The 17,608-nt window shown below is 36.7% G+C and overlaps 1 protein-coding gene across 17 annotated transcripts in view; it reads left to right on the top strand.

Annotated features, from left to right (window-relative positions):
• Window positions 1-17,608, top strand: part of Ncoa2 (nuclear receptor coactivator 2) — a 262,844-nt gene that overhangs the window by 159,476 nt on the left and 85,760 nt on the right. For 15 of the 17 annotated variants that reach the window (XM_058584414.1, XM_058584420.1, XM_046460502.2 and 12 more), the window contains 2 exons: window positions 6,757-6,861; window positions 9,741-9,913. In XM_058584414.1, coding sequence (XP_058440397.1) covers window positions 6,776-6,861; window positions 9,741-9,913 — 259 coding nt within the window. In that variant the 5' untranslated portion in view covers window positions 6,757-6,775. Of the gene's footprint in view, window positions 1-3,402; window positions 5,471-6,756; window positions 6,862-9,740; window positions 9,914-17,608 lie in introns of all 17 variants that reach the window. The other 2 variants (XM_058584419.1, XM_058584416.1) reach the window with 1 other exon arrangement.

Consider the following 17,608-nt stretch of genomic DNA (forward strand, 5'->3'; position numbering starts at 1 on the left):
AGAAATGTAGATGATGAAAATGTTACAGCAAAATATTTGTGTCACCAGTGAACATGAAGTTAGCCATTTATTTGATTATTGCAGCATGTGTTAAAGAGCTGCTGCTGCCCATTTGCAGCCTAATGTGTTTATTACAGTCTTCCCAATGGCATCTTGAAGTGTCTTTCAGCTAAAAAATTCATGAGTATTATTGGCTTTCAGTCAGAAAATGGAATTTGTCTTCTAGTTACTGTCTAATATACCACTTTGAGGCCATTATACAAAAGTAAATCTAAGAGCAGAGCATATTGAGAAGGAAGGAATTTTTAGCTTAAACATTTGTTTATACACTGTTATTACTGTTTCGTGGACTAGGATACAGCATGCAGAAGGTAGGTGCTAAAGCCATTTTACTTGGAGAGTAGCTGTAGTTGTAGGATATGTTGTTTTCTTTAATCCTGTACCCAACTGTAAACTGCTAATATTTTACTATTGAAAATCATGTTCTAATGAGAGGAGTTTGTGTCTGGCATTTATTGCAGTTATTTCGAAAGACAAACGTACAGTATATTGCAGTAAACTAGAAAGTTGTATTGAGCATTTCTTTCCAAATAAGATGTCTTTTATTCTGGATTTATTTGCAGTGAGTCTTCTTTAGCTTTGCATGCTGACTGTTGTCACTGTATGAATTAATGTGCAGTTTTATGAGTGAAACTGTAGGTACAGACTGTAGTTTGTCTATAATACAGACTGTATGATGTGAGATAAATTAAAATTCTATTATGTGAAAACCAAGAAGTGCCATAGTGTTATATAAAGATAAAATTAAAAGTGTTCTTACGATCTAGTAAAAAGAGTAATAATGCTTTGGGGAAAATATTATACCATTTTGCCAACTAAAATATCTTGAAATGTTATTTAGTACCCTCTGTCACTGTGTTAAATGCATTACTTGTTTGCCAGCAGGAAGAAAAAGTTTGATTTTTTTTTCCATGTGCTCTCATTCCTCTGTTTAGTAAATCTACATAGTTCTACTTATTTTATTTGCACATATGATGCTTCTTTCTTTGTATGCCTCAAAAATATATCCTTGCCTAGTCTGTATAGAGTATTTATTTAACTGTTGCCAAAACTTGGGTCTTGCCAAAATAATGTTTGCTTTGGGTAATTTTAGCCAATTAACACTATTTGGAAGGAGGTGTTTCCTCTCCTCCATCAATTGGGTGTCTTTATCTGTGTCATCTGACCAGCTCCCAAGGTTTGGCCCACTGTTTTCTACTTTTCTCAGGAATCCACAGCTGAAAAGCACATTCTGTTTATTGAAGCATTAGATACTATGTTTCTTTAGACTTAACAGAGACTGGCCCAGAAATTTGTTTTTGTATAATAAAGGGATCCCCCCCAGAACACAGTATACTTTGAGGGAAAAACTGGAGTTTAGAATGAGCTAATGTTTTCATTTTTTGATAAATCAGTACAGAATGTACCTTTAGCTTTAAGGAGGGCATCTGAGCAATTACAGCTCTCTGGAAGATTATCCTTTTATAGTTTAGTAGAACAGAAATGGAGAAGAATTTAAGTGGTGATTTATGTATATTTTTATATTGCTTGAGCATTTCTTGGTCTTAAAAATTTGTGTAGAATCAGTTGACACATTACATGATGATTTCATATATCTTTCGCAAAGAGAATTCAGAAAAAAGAAGGAGGAGGACTAGGAATGTAGTTCAGTGGGCGAGCGCTTGTCTAGGCTGTGGGAGGCCTTTGGTTCCATTCCCAGCGTGCGCGCACACACACACACACACACACACACACACAACCTGGAAGGCCTTGGAAGCTGTAGGGGCTTTCTGCTCTCCTCAAGAGCTAGACTAGATGATTTAACAGGTAGGTACTCCTCTTGGAGGTGTTAATAAGAGAAGTTGTTTAAGCAGCTCTTTGTGTTTTGTTTCCATATAAATTTAACTGTATCTATCATCTCAAAGTAAGAACTCTGAGAGAGTACCTGACTTTTTGCAGATACTTCTTAGAGCTAGCAACAGATCTGATGTTCAATCACTTTATTATGTGTGGATTTCAGCAACTGTATTATCCTTTAAGTGAATTTGTGCAGCATATAATAAATCTGACAGTTTTACAGGTGTTGTTTGGAAGATGGCCTACACTGATAAAAGATAAAATACACATTATCGTTTACATGAATTCTGGATGATTAACTAGCTTTAATGGTTGTGAAGCTGTTTAGCAAGCAATAGCTGTGTCCTTATAAGTTATATGGATGAGTTCTATGAAAGAAGAATGTACTTTCAAACCACATTAGGATTTGACTTTTTTTTTTTCTCTCTCTGTCCTTAGCTAAGGATTTGACTGGCGTTGTTGACCCCTTCCAGAATATTGTTACTTTTTAAAAAATAAAACTTGGTGAATCTTGTGGCTGTAGCACTTTCCTCTATAATCTAGTTCCTACAAGTTGATATCAAAGGATAAGAAGGAGGATGTACTGTCACAGTAAAGTTTCAGCAGGGATATTGTGTGGTTATAGATAACAAGAATGGACAAAGAGAAACTTCTTTTCCAGTTTTGTCCTTCACAACTCCCAACATCTGGTAGAAACTGGTTTGCTTTCAATGACTGTAATTATCATCAGCCCAAGAGTTAACTGGTATCATTTTCAGTTTTTGATTTACATTGAACAGTTTGAGAACTGAGAGTGACATGTTCAAGAATTTTAATTTCATGTGAATGTTGAAAACATACAGAACCCTTAAGGAACTGTTCATTTAGGGCTGGCTACAAAAAAAAATTTTAAACCTTAAGTGCTGCACTGCAGTATTTTCCGTCTTCTACTTTTTCATTGAAAATTAATTTTTAACTTTGATTTACAAAACATGCATTAATACTCTTCTCTCCATTTAGATTATTTAACTTTTGATATTTTTCTGTGAATAAGTCTAAAAGGAAATCACTTTTCTATCTGACCTCTGTCTGTCTACCTGTGTTGCTGCTGCCTTACCCAGTATTTTGAGTTGTGGGGAAAAAAATGAACTCACCAGCCCTCGCCACATACTACGAGTGAAATGCTGACACTCACTGCCAGCCAAGCCTACACAGGGTGTTAAAAATATCAGACAGTCATCTGAATGAGAGCGCCACAGTTCTTCTCCTAGAGCACCTCGTTAATGAGGCTCACTGTTATTTATTTGGTTCACTCAGTGAAGAGCAAGTCATAAATCCACGTGTCTGCTCCAGGACAGCAGCTACCGCTGGCTGCCTGTCACCCTCTTACCACCCTCCTCCCTTCCATGCCCCTACCTTAAATTCTCTCCCTTCCTCCTTCACCCACCCCCTTCTTTCTTTCCTCTTCTTTTTCTTTTTCTTTTTCCTCCTCTTCTCTCAGATCTGTCTTCTTTTTGTTTTCCCTAGGTGACTGGCAGGGATTCAGATGGGCCACCCCTGTGATGTTGGCAAGTCCTCAACCTGATGGGGCCCTGCAGGGGACTCTCCTTTCCTTGACTTGGCCAAGTCCTCTGGGCCTTACCGTCTCCCATCCACCATTTTTCCCTTTAGTGGTATTAGGGTTGGTTGGAAATATCTACTGAGGACTTACAGCCCAGAGAAAATTGTGCAGAAAAGAGGACATATGGGGCAGACACAGAAAAATTAAAAAGCCATCATGTTCATAAAGCAGAAGCCTTGAAGATTTTGAGGAAATGTGTTTAAGGTACCATCACATAATGAAAAGAGAAACTTGGCTTAAGTAACTTACTTCAAGAGTAAATTAGTGATGTTTTGAAACTCCAGAGTGAGTGGTTATACACTAACTTTGGGAAGGAACAAGCCAAACAAAGAAGGTGTGCTGAAATGGCTCTACTAAGACTGGAGAACCCTCACTCCTGCTGTACTCCTCATCTCTAGGCCCTGTGCTGAATGCGTCAGTGCTGTCTCCTCATGCATTGTCACCGTTATTAACATATTGTGGGGAAATTTTAAGTACATGATGCTGATCCTAATGTTCAACCCCCAAACTGAGTACAAATAACTAAGTAAGATAGTCATTTATTTTAATTGTCCATTGAAAAGCTTTCTGATCTTTCTGGTAGTACTGTACTTTTGTAATATACCTGATGATACTCTGGGGGGAAAAATAGCTATTTTCATCAGTAAAAATTTTTACTTATACCTGCTATATGGGACATTATGCTAAATATTAAAGATTATATTTTAATGTCATATAGAAAGCTGCTTCCAGGGTGAAATTTACCTAGGTTATTTGTTGAAAGCTTACTTAGGTTGGGTATGTAATGTTTTTTCCCATATGCTCATGAGTGAAACTATGGGAACTGTGTTTCAGAAAGTAGTACTGAAAAATGGAATGTTTATAGGGTATCATCTGAGAAGGGCTCTGATATTCATTCAGGTTTTTTCTTTTCTGTACCTGCAAACCTCCTGCAGTGGCCTGGCTCCCAACCCACCTATTTAGAATCATATGCTGTCCTCAGGCTAGGCTCCATACTTCCCCTTTAACAGCCAGTTCAGCTCTCTTTTCTCGGATCTCGCAGTACAGAGGAGTGCAAGTCAAATGTATAATATATATTTGTCCTTATTGGAGTGTTTCCTATATACAAATTTATCTCTCCTGTCAGCCTGTCTTCTTGAGAGCAACATTACTGTTTATGTTTCTTATGGCACTGAATCTCATTTACAGTGGCAAAGTAGTCTTTGTTGAATGAATGAATGAATGAATGAATGATGTTTAGATAAAAGGAACAGAGTCAAGCGCAGAAGCCCATACAAGGCAGAATTTGTTTCTTCCCTGACCTTGCCTGTGCCTTTGTGATAGATGAAGAACAGCTGATGGAATAAGGGGGCTCTTTGCTGTAACATTAGTTAAGAGTAGGAGTTCTATAAGCCTGTATATAACTCCCAGTTTTGACATTTACTAATCCACCTGGTAGCCTGTGCTATAGATGCTAATGACTATCTCCATTTCACAGACGAGGTCATTACAGCATGAAGGGTGAAGTAGCTTGTCAAGGTCATACAGCTGACCAAGTGGTGAAGCTCAGACATGGATACTGGCCCTTGGCCTCTCTGCAATACTACCTCTCATAATCTGTCTTTGAATCTGTAATTTGCTGGGTTACATAGTAAATACTAAATTAATAGTAACTAAATACAGATTATACTTATTATCAGGCCAAAAATGTGAGCACAAAACAGGACCTTGGGACTTGGTTACATTACTCCCTCCAGCACGAAGCTCAGGCTTAGCTTTCAAATTGTATCCTCCATGTGACCTCCTGAATTGTGTGATTGGCTCAACCTTCCTCAGCTGATAGGCTATTTCTTCATTCTACTTACACATGACTCTTTTAAATAAAACAATTGGCTCTACTGCCCTCTTGGATCAGAACAGTGGCCAGAAGAAACAGTTGCAGTGAGACTGGACAACTCAGACTCCACGGAAGGAAGCAGTTGGGCAATTTAATTGGTACGTGGTGGTGATACCATGATGGGTGTCAGATACTGCTTTCCTTAGCCTGCCTCGCTCTTTGTCCTTGCTCTTGATGGGCCCATTGCTCTCTGGTGTCTCCCTTAAGTTCTTGGTTTTCCACTGACTTGGCCTTCTCTCCGACTTTTTCTGACCTAGAAAGGTAGAAAAGCCACTATAAAAACTAAAGGAGAACAAAGATTATTTAGAAGCCTGGGGACAGAGGAAGGAGAAATAGTATCAAATGGGATTTCTAGGAAAGGTTTTTAAATGGTGACTTGTATTTTGGGGCTGCATTTGTTTTTTTCCCTTTCCAAACAATTATTAAGCACCTTGAGGTTTTTTCTGCTGTATTCATACTTTATTAGTCTCTCTGGCTTTTTTGGTTCTTCATCTTCGTGTCACTCCCTCATTCTTATATGGTCCCAGTAGTATTTTGGTTCTGTTAGCGATGACCATTGTGAGCACAATTATTCTCTTATTATGAAAAAAGTTCCACATGCTCCCTCAGAGGCAGTAGTTCCCCTGATTTTGGAGTGCGTGAAGACCTTAGGTGATAGCAGCTAGAACCAGCTGAGGGGAAGAAAGTCTGCAGCAGCAGGATGTGAGAGAGGAAGCCACCCAGCAGTGTGCAGGGAGGGAGGCCAGCTGCCCTGGAGAGAGGACACCAACAGAGGAGCAGTGATGCTGTGGCAGCAGGAGAAACCTGCACATCAGCTTCTTAGGGAGGCAGGAAGAGCCTCCATTTGAGGGGTAGGAACTTGGGGCCACCACAAGGGTGTCAGATCTACCTGGCTAAATTTGGAATCTTTTAATCAAGTGTTGTAGCACTACTGCGTCCTTGGGCTGTCTGTCATGGGTGAGCTATTGCAGCATAGACTTCACATTGGCTAACCCAAAACAGAGACTGGGAGGAGCCCCTTACTTACAACACCTGTCATTTCCACATGGTGCAAGAGAGCCCCTGAAACTCTCTCAGTGGCCCGGTCCCAGAGCTAGCAGGTTGTAGCTCATGGTGCTGTTGAAATCCAACTCCTGTTTGAAGAGTTTGGGCCCAAGGAGGTAGGCTGCTTTGTTTCTTAAATGTTTAAATGTTAATCCTTCCATTTGCTTTAAGCAAGGTTAGAAAAATATATCAGACATATCATTAGAAAAACATGCACGTATATCAAAACAATGTGTTGATTAGTGTTGTCAAATTTCTTGTTAAAGTCAGAGTTCTTTAACTGTTGGCAAAATCATCAGATTCTTTATCATCAGCTCTTTATCTGTCTTTTTAATTTTAGTTGCTGATATGTGTTCAAGATGAGTGGGATGGGAGAAAATACCTCTGACCCATCCAGGGCAGAGACAAGAAAGCGCAAGGAATGTCCTGACCAGCTTGGACCCAGGTTAGATTCTTGCTTGGGGGTGGGGGGGTGGGGGGGGGTTGGGGCGCGGGGGGGGGGGGGGTGGGGGGGGGTTGGTATTTTATGTTAAAGCTTTGCATTTTTCTTTGTTATTTTAGTATCGATTTTAGTCCAAATACAAATATAGTATTTAATTTTCCTCCTTAACAGTTAAACTTTTAAATGTTTTAGCTTTTATTTTGAATATGCTAATCAGTTAAAGATTTTATTCTTTATAAGAAAAAGGAAAGCTATATACTTCTGATGTCCCCTGTGTATTTGACTCTTAATAACCAGTTCATTCTATAATCTTGAGTTTTCATATTTTCTTTTCTGCTAGATCATAGAATATTGTAACCAGTAGATCCTGTAGTAAAAAGATTTGTTCTTCGTGTTATACTGGGTTCTTATTTGTTTGCTGAAATCCATTTTCTTTTGAGTTAAAAATAAAGATGGTGGACCTTCAGTGAAAAACAAAACAACTAAATAACTTAAAGCAAGTTTTATTTTATGTATTTTGGTTGGAAGTGTATATTGTTAGAACCTCCATGTAGGGTAATTTGGCAGTATTGAAATTATAAATGCATATCCTCTTTGAACTAGCAGTTCCACTTCTAGGAATTGTTCTAGGATGTGCTTTCACATATCCAAGTGTACATTTGTGGTTACTCGTAACAACATTGTTTATAATTATAAAAGATTAGGCAAAATGAATGGAGAGAACTTTAAACAGCTGTGGTACATCTGTAACCTGGAACACAACACAGTGATGATGAAGAATGAGAACATTCTATGGGTTAATACAAAAATGATCACTTAAGAATATTGTGACATAGAAATAACAGGTTTAGAAAGTGTTGATAGAGCATACCACCATATGTACAAAAAAGGAATAAAAAGCATCTATTATTTATCTTGTTGTAGGATAACCAGGCAATATAATTATTATCCATTTTGGTGGATGAGAACTTGAAAAAGAGGGAAGAAAGGTAGAAGAGAGACTTTTTAGTCCAATAAAATATTTTAAAAGTTAAATGAAAACAGCCTTTTCAGGGCTGGGGATGTGGCTCAAGCAGTAGCGCACTCACCTGGCATGCGTGCGGCCAAGATTTGATCCTCAGCACCACATACAAACAAAGATGTTGTGTCCCCTGAAAACTAAAAAATAAATATTTTAAAAAAAAAAATTCTCTCTTAGAAAAGGCTGTTTTCTTTTTTTTTTTTTTTATCTAAGAGCCAGTTTAATTAATATATATATATATATATATATATATATATAAAATCAGATAGAGAGACAGTAGGGAAGAGGGCTAGGAAAAGTCATCAAGAAGGAAACGAGAGGAGTGTTTTATATTCCCTTCTCTCCCACTCTGGTTGCCAAGCAAAACAAGCCTATCTCCGCATCCCAGCCCAGGCTGCTGGGTGCTGCCTCTAGATTTTCTAGTGCTTCCTGGTAAACCACAACTTTCTGGCTGTCAGACTGCATTTAATACGCAGGAATCCTACCTAGGGAGGCAGTTTGATAAATGGAAATTGTTCCTGGTAACAGGCTGTTGCCTACTTGATGCCATGCTGAGCTGGTGCCATGGTTGGGTATACTTGTCTCTGAGCCTCTGCCCGGTGCGATCTCAGGGCTCTTTGTAATCCAGTTTCCCTTTCTCACCTATTCGTCATTTATTTATTATCCTGTGCAATGTGGGGGTAGTATGGGTGAATTGGAGGGTAGCAGAGGAAGGCAGAGGGGGCCAAAATGGGAACTAGGCTCTTCTAAGCCGTCAACCACTCCGTCTTTCACAGCACTTGATAAAATGGTGTAAAAGTGAGATTTGGGGGGGAAAAATCATCTTTTCCCTGCTCTTCTAGTAACTTACTTGGTGATCTGGATAAATCATATAGCTGCTACAAAATGAAGAAATTATGTTAAATTTTAGGTGTATTGTTTAATAAAAATAAAACTGATGGAGACAAATACATGGACATATTTTACAAATTTCCAAATCTTTAAAGTTAGTGTAATATGTAAAAATACAGAAATCTGCTATATATTAAACACCTGGCTTCTCTTCCTTATTGTATTGTTTTGAATGCATTTAGTGCACCTCCCATGACACTTGAGAAAATAATTATACATTGTTATTATCAAAAGCAACATTTGAGTTGGCAGTTTTGTCATATTCAAATAGAAGATTTTGTCCCTTCCATTAACTTTTTAAAACTTTTGCTGAACTCAGACGGGTTGTTTGTATTTTGCATGTCATTCAGCTTGGACAGTTAACAAATATCCTAGGTCAGTTTCGATTTTGTTTCGAGCTGTATTGTGACTTTTTGAATTATCTTTAAAGGGCTACTGGATTTGATTGCTATCGTCCTAAAAAAGTTCGAAACCATGAAGATTTGTTTTCATTATTTATGTTTTACCAACAATCATTGAAATGTATTTATAGTTTTAACTAGTTTAACTTGCCTTTCTTCTTTTACTAATCTTAATTTCAAATATTTATAAATCTAACCTCTTTTACCTTTTTTAAAAACATTCCTTTATTTATTTGCCAATAAATTGGAGTCCAAGTGGTATGAAACACTGTGTTAAGCACTATAGTAAACAAAATCATGGAGAATCTTGTCATGTTGAAGCTGATAGTAGAGTGGGAGAGGTTAAGCACATTGAACAAATAATCACATAAGTAATAAATGTATAATTACAAACTGGTATAAGTTTGAATTTTTTAAAACATGCAAGATTTTAGGACAAATTGTTTTTTTTCCTCCTAAAGTGCTTCTGTGTTTATATAGGTAACTCTTGTTTGCTGTGTTTTATTAAAACTAGCTTATTGTGTTTATCTTTTCATATACTTAAACTAAAATATGTTCCTTCTTTTTAGCCCCAAAAGGAACACTGAGAAACGTAATCGTGAACAGGAAAATAAATACATAGAAGAACTTGCAGAGCTGATTTTTGCAAATTTTAATGATATAGACAACTTTAACTTCAAACCTGACAAATGTGCAATCTTAAAAGAAACTGTGAAGCAAATTCGTCAGATCAAAGAGCAAGGTAAGAGGACTGAATTAATATCTTAGAGAGTAGAGTTGGTTTCTGTTTTTCTATGTGTGAGAAGTCCATTCAGAGTCCCTTTCATCCATTTCTTATGCTTAAATTATTGATGAGGAAATGATGTCACAGTATAAGATGAATGCAAGTATCACTTGCCGTGGTTTATAAATAGGCTTTATATAAAATTCAACCATTCCCTAAAGACAGGGGAGACTGAGGTGAGTCAGGGTGATCTAACGCTTCATATAGTGAACTCAATTAGGGGGGCCCACTGGTTCTCCTCCCCCACTTGAAGTTTTCATAGCTTGCACAGTAAGTGACTGTCATAATTTGTAAGTAAGAAGCCAGTTTGAGATGGAAACCAGAAGTAAGGAAGTGAACCACCTCCTGTTTCAGGTAGTCAGCATATTTGATTAAGTCTGAGTCTCAACTGGCCATGCCACTGGATTAGAATTTCATATCCTGAATGACAAGAGATTCGAAAGGCTCTAATCTCCAGTAAAAATTCTTTTGTGAAGTCGAAACCCAGAACATGACAGCTTTCTTCCTGTGGTTTTCTTTTTTTTTGAGATAATTTTATGCTTCTCTTCTTTTGATATTTTTGCCTACAGAAGAAAAATTAAGAAAATAATATTTTGAAAACACTTTTGATTTTGTGGTGCCAAAAATAAATCTTAGGCATGTATGAGCAGTGTCTTGGTGCTCAGAACTAATATGTGCTCTGAAGTATCCATATGCTCCTTTCCTTCAGGGCCAGGGAGATTATCATCTCTTGTTTGTTTTTGAATACATCCTCTTCAAGGTCATATTTTTTAATCTACCTTTTATATAATATTTGAAAAGGCAGATTAGTTTGTCTTTACAGATAGATATAGGAGCTTCAAACTACATTTGCTCCTGATCAATCATAAAATCTTGCTTCCTGTTAGTATATTATCACCATAGCATTTTTCTTTCTTTTTTTCTTTTTTTTTTTTTTTTTTTTGCAGTGCTGGGTATGAGGTAAGTTTTAAATAGAACTACATTTGTTTTATCTTCTAAGAACTTTAACATATACATATAGCATATACAACTCATACCAGTCCACTCTGAAAATCAGCCTTTATTTTCTGGTTCCTCCATCAAAATTATACGTAGTGCTTAACATCCAAGGGGATTCTTGTTTCAGTGCCCATCTTTTCATCTCCTCTTTCTTTTCCCTTTTAGGGTTCACTAGTTACCAAACTTTACTTTTAATCTCAGTTTTATACCATCTTCATTTTTTGTGACAGCATGTAGATAGAGTAACATTCCTAGAACTCCTGGGAGAGATGGTTGGTTGAAGTTTCCTGTTTCTAGTTGCTAATGTCATTGCAGTAGAGAAATCCTTAAGCTGCTTGTTTCAGGTTTCTAAGAATTTTGAATGATTCAATTTTGTGAAAACTGCATGTTAGGTAGCACTTTCATGTTTTAAAACAATCATATATGTTTTTTTAACCACTACAGAAGTCTTATGCAAGTTTTTAAAGTTTTGCAAAACCTTGGTAATTCCCCCTTCAAACCATAAAACATGTTGAGATGTGTCATGCTGGTCCTGTGCCATGCCTTAACTGCAGTGTTAATAATAAGGCTGCATGCCATAACCACCCAAGAAGCAGCAATAATAAACACCCTGTCACGGCGTATTCTTCCAATAATGCTTCTGCTAATTTGAAAAGCAGCATGTTTTGAAAGGGGAAGCAAAAGTTAAATACCAAACAAAAAAAAATTGAAATGCACAAATAGAATTTTGAATTCTCAAGTAATCGAATAGTTTAAGAATATTCCTGGTATAATAAATTGTTGTTTAAAAAAAAAAGCAGAATCATATTAAACAGAAGGCAAGTATGGGTTCTGGTACCACTTAGGAGCTTTTTGACTCTGGGCAAATTATTTTCTTTCTCTGAAACAGTCTGCTCATAGAGAATTGAGCACACCTAGGTCACATGGCTGCTGAAGAAATTATGAGTTGTATACCTGTCGTAGTAAATGTTCAGTTCCATATTAAGGAAGAAAAACTATCCTTTATTTCTTCACCTTTATTAAAATCTTCAGACAGTTAACCCTTCCTTCAGGTAGAAAGCAAAAGGGAAAAGGTTGAAGGATGGTTATTAAAATCCTTTCTCCAGAGCCATTTGAAGAAAGTAAAATTTTTCTGTAGCCAGAGAACTTTGCACAGCACATGCATACCTCTGACATTCAGCCAAGATCCAAGAGCAACTACTGAATCAGGCCTAAGCCCTTCCTTCTCACTCTGGGTCTCCCCTGTCCCTACCTACAACTGCTTACTCTACCAATTAGTATAAGTAAAATGCAACTATCATCTTTTCATCATTATCCAAACTTAACTGATTTCAGTTGCACTTATCAGCCTGAATAAAATTAATTTGGGAGTTCAGGAGAACATGCCCATTCCATACTAAGTCTGCATCCTAAGAAGTTAAGCTGGTGTGCATGAGGTGTACTGAAAAACAAGCAAGGCAGGACTCATCATCATGGAACCCCTATAGTATCAGAAGCTATACACATCAGCCAACCATCTTTCCCTCATCAGCTGCCCCTCAACTCTCCATATGCTTTATGGAAGAGGAGAGAGGAAAAGGGTATTTTTAGAATGGCCTAAAGGACAGAAATTTGGAGGCGAAAATACCAGCTGTTTAAATTAATGAGCATAGTAGATACCAGCCCCCATGAGCATGCATGTTTCAGTGGACCTTGTGGAAACAGAGCAAGTACACACAAGAGTTTGATGCGACTAGTGTGATCACTTAAATACGGAATTCCATTTATGTTGGTGGTTTTCCATTGGCCAGCGTTCATAGGTCCTTAGTTATTAACTAAGTTAGGAACTTAGTAATTAAGCTAGACCTTCTGTTATGACTAGCTAAAATCTCTTTGGGAATTTTTTAATGCCACAGAAGACTTAAATAGTTCTTACTGTGTGCCAGGCACTTTTGAAAGTACTTAGATTTGGTAACCTATTTTTCATTCAAAACATGCCACAGAAGAGGTATGTTGCTTTCCCCCTTTCCAGGTGAGGAAACTGAGACAAGGGTAGTTAACTAGTGTCTTGGCAGAGTCACATTCCCTAAGCAGGACATGGATGGAATCCAGGAAGTCTGGCTCCAGAGTCTGCATTTCAACCATTGCAGCAGCCTCCTACCCCCACCCCCACCCCAGAGGCACTTTACCACCGAGCTATACCCATAATGCTTTTTTATTTTTTATTTTAAGACAGGGTCTCACTAAGTTGCTAAGGCTGGCCTCAAACTTGTGATTCTTCTGCCTCAACCTCCCAAATCACTGGGATTATAGGCATGTGTGCCATCACACCCAGCTTCACAGCAGCCTTTTGATGTTAAAATGTGATGCTTATTTTTATTGCTATGATAATGATAAACATTTAAAACTTTCATCTTCTATAACTTAGAAACAGCAGTCTTAGACAGCAAATATTCTTTTTACCCTAATTGGAAAGACTGATACTGCTTCCATTCCACAGAAGAATTATAAAAAGTATGAATAATATAAGTGGTTTAATTTTGGATTACTGTGCTCAATTTCATTCTCTTTAGTTGGAAACTTTACCATTTGTGTAGAAAACACATGGTGATTCCTGTTCTAGAAAAATAAAATTGAAATGTAAAATGACTTTAAAAATTGGGGAAGTTTTAAAATGAATACATTGTTACTGTTGTGTTTAAAGTAATACCTCCTCTGTTAGCCCAAAGTAGCCACAACTTTCTCTTTTTCCTAAAATAATTCGAATGAGTTTTTGATTCGGCTCTTGGTGTTAATATTCTTTATAACTGACACAAAAAGAAAATTTTATGTACATATTTGCTTTAAAAAGTGAATAATTTGTAAGTGAAGTCAGTTTTGTGTTCCCCCACACACAGCTGGAAAAGGTCCTGTGAACTTCAGTGTTCTCATTTTTGCTGAAATCCTGTAGCTAAACTGTTGAGCTGTCTGAACCAGGTTTACATCCAGGTCAAAGGTGTTGATTCCCTGGATTCTTAGCTGGACATTTTCCATTTGTGTCTTTCTTCCTCTTGCCTTTGGCTTTGGGAGGCTGACTTTCAGGAATTATGTCAATGGATCTTCATCACCTTTTCTCTTGTTGGATATAGTCGATGGGGAGCTCCAGGAAGAGGTAGAGAAGGAAAAGAAAGTCTCTGGGAGCCTTCCTGGAAGGGTAACCTCAAGCTGACTCTGATTCTTCCACAAGCTTAGTGTTTCACTCAGGATAAGCCTGTGTAAGTCTCACCTTGAAGGATCTACCCACATCCCTCCCCTCACATCCCTGCAGACCTTGGGGTGATGACGGCTCCTAGGCTCTTTCTGGCCCTGGGATTCTGAACTCTGGTATCGAAGTGCTCTGCCTCCTTATGTGTTTTATTGAACTCACCTTGATCTATTAAGATGAGTTTTATTATTTGAAAATTTTTTGCTTCTCCATTTAAGTTCACTTTTGGTGCAGTATATTTGAATAGGGAATTTATTTATCAGTTAATGGAAAATCAGAGCTGGGCATGGTGGCACATGCCTGTAATTTTAGCTGCTCAGCAGGCTGAGACAAGAGGAATGTAAGTTCAAGGCTAGCCTTGACAACTTAGTGAGACTGTCTCAAAAAATTTTGAAAAGGGCCTAGGGAAGTAGCTTGGTTGTAGAATGCCTCTGGGTTCAATCTGCCCCAAAAGAGAGAATTGGTTTCAAACTTTTTTGTTGTTGTTGTTAAAGCAGCTTTATTAGTGAGCAACAGAAATGAAAATGTATTACAAAAACCTGTGTTGGTATAAGCTAGATTGAGGGAGAAGTTACTGATTAGAGCTGACAAGATCATTTAAGTGATATAGTTATGATTATTTAAATTATGTAATTTTGGTTTATAGTGCTGATATGAGAATAGTAGGATTCTATATTGCTTCATATTCTTGTGAATTTGCCCTAATATTGAGGATAGCATCAAAAAATAAAGAAGCATTTTAAGGGGGGAGGGAGGCTATTGATATGGTGGAGTCAACAAGGAGAGCCAGTTATTGAATTCTCAAAAATGTTCAAGCCAATTGTTAAACACAGCCATTATTAGTAATCATATAGACTTATAATTGAATTATATAAAAAACAAAGCTAAGGAAAACTAAAACTTTTACTGTATTTTACCATTATCTATGTTCTAGAAACTATTTGTGTTTTGCATTTACATGGTTGGAATACTATATGATCTTGCCTGTTGTGTGTATATTCCTAAATCTCAAGTAATGTTACATCACTGGATTGAAATCCACTGTGATGAAAATATTCCCACCATAGGAACTGGTACACAAGCAACTCAGGGCTTGATTTATTCTTTTGTTAGCTGTCAGTCTAGAATTAAGAAAGTAAAGGCAAAAATGTTAATAATTAACTTCTAACATTTTAACATTAAATAGCCATGCATGTGGGGGGGGGGGGGGGCGCTGGGGTTGTGGCTCAGCAGTAGAGCACCTACCTAGCAGGTGAGAGGCCCTGGGTTCAATCTTCAGCACCATATAAAAATAATGAAATATAGGTATTATTATGTCCAACTACAACTAAAAAATAAATATTAAAAAAGGGGCCATGCATGCATACTCACAAAATGTTACTCAGTTCAACAAAGGTGTCACTCATGAATTGACAGTTTAATTCATGCATCTTCATTATTTTTTTTGTCTTAATCATTAATTTAAATGGAAATTTCAACAAACATTCATTTGGAACTCTGCTCTTTTGTCAGTTGTAATAATGGGTAATACAAGAATGTGGCAAAAACCAACAGAAGCATTCTATTCGAGAATCAATTGGCCATATTGAGTTTATTATAAAGAGAATTGTATATTTTATTATCATTTATAAATTACTATATATCCTTTACGCTAGAAAAATTTATAATAAATTTATTTATTATAATTTATTATGCATCACCCCTCCAAAGTCAGTTTTTAAGCATTTTCCAATATACTGTTGGATGAACAGGTCATATTGGTAAATGTAGAAATTCATAAACTAACAGAATTATTTTAAAATTCAAGGAAACAGTAATAGAAACAACTGCAGCACTTATAAGCAAAGTGTAGAACCTATTAAAAATGTATGCTTTTCCTTCCTGTTCTTTCTTCCTCCATGTTAAATGCATGAAATTCTTATGATGGAAATTCAGTTATTCAATACTAAAGCATAGTCATGAACTCATAGCTGTCACCAAAGTAAGCAAAAGTATTCTGGTATAAGATCCCTTCCAGCAATACGATGTCTGTAAATCTGGCTTTTAGAGGTGAGGCTTCCAGTCATTGCTTATGTTCCATGTGATAAAATCTTACAGTGAAGGATGAGTCATCAACTAGAAGGTATAAGATTAGTGATGAACCTACTATCTCTCTTCCCCAAGCCATGTGCAAGTTTGTTAACTTCTCTGAACCTTTATTTCTAAATATGTTAAAGGGGTATGCCCACTTCATAAAGTTGTCTTGTGACGATTATGTTTGATAATATTTATAAAGAGCTATACCTAGTGCTTGGCACATTGAAAGATTTAATTAACAGCATTTTTATTACTCTTATCATTGTGTCTGATGTTATCACTTGAAAGTATCATTTAATCTAGATTTTCTTTCTGAGGACTTCATAACAATTTTGGGATATTTTCTTTTATAACTTTAAGCTTCATATTCTTACAATCTTTTCATTTTAATACAGATATAAGTAGAAGCTGTCAAAACTGTTTAGTCAGAAAAATCAGAAGTGTGTCACTTCTTGTAACCACTTCTGAACCCTTTCCACCAGATCTGTTACCACTTGACTCTAGTCTGCTTCCTGCTAGTCCACATCACCTTGGGGACATTTATAAGAATTTTACTTTAAGGGGAACTAAAAAGGGCAAGAGTCTTGATAGTTTTCACTTCATCCTTCAAGCAGGAAAGAATCTGGCCCTAGCTTACTTGAAGATCTAAAGCTGTTGTATGTTTATGTTTATGTTTCATGCATCTGGAAAGAAACTAAATTTTATTTCTTTGATAATAAACTTAGGCTCAGCAATCTATACTTGATACTGTAATTTTTAATGAGATAAAATATTTTTCCACTGAGCTGGACTTAATTCATTTTTATGTGGATTAATGGTTCACATTATTAATAGAATCATTAAAATCAGTGAGCAGGGATAGAATTCCTATTGTCTTTTCTCCTTGGAGTCCCTTCATTATTTTATTTCATTAAATTACATAGAAGGTGTTTTGGGGTTTTTGTTGTTGTCATTATTGTTGAACAGCTTTCAGGTGAAAAGGATATAAATCATTTAATATATCCTAATGCTTTAGGATTTTCACAGTTTGTAACATGAGCTCTCACATCAAGACTTCAACTGTCTAACAGAAAGTAGAAATCTCTTGTTTTCTTGCTTACCTTGTACTGGAATGAAAAGAAATTAATTCTGATCCTCCACTGTATATATTGGCTTTCTCCAAGAACAAACTTTCATTGGATAAATTTTTTATCAAACAAATACTATCTGTAAGACATATTCTCATTGGAAGGAATCCAGTGATCTGTAAGTATCTTATGTTTCTTTTCCTTGGAGCTTTCACTCATTTGGGAGGAAATTAGCTTGTAAACAGCTAGCTATAGGACTGTTAGGGACAGTAGAAATGAGTATGATTA

This window comes from Marmota monax, unplaced genomic scaffold (assembly GCF_021218885.2).
Source record: "Marmota monax isolate L192 unplaced genomic scaffold, Marmota_monax_Labrador192_F-V1.1 WCK01_AAM20220418_F8-fsc00063, whole genome shotgun sequence".
In the NCBI taxonomy this organism is placed as follows: Eukaryota; Metazoa; Chordata; class Mammalia; order Rodentia; family Sciuridae; genus Marmota; species Marmota monax.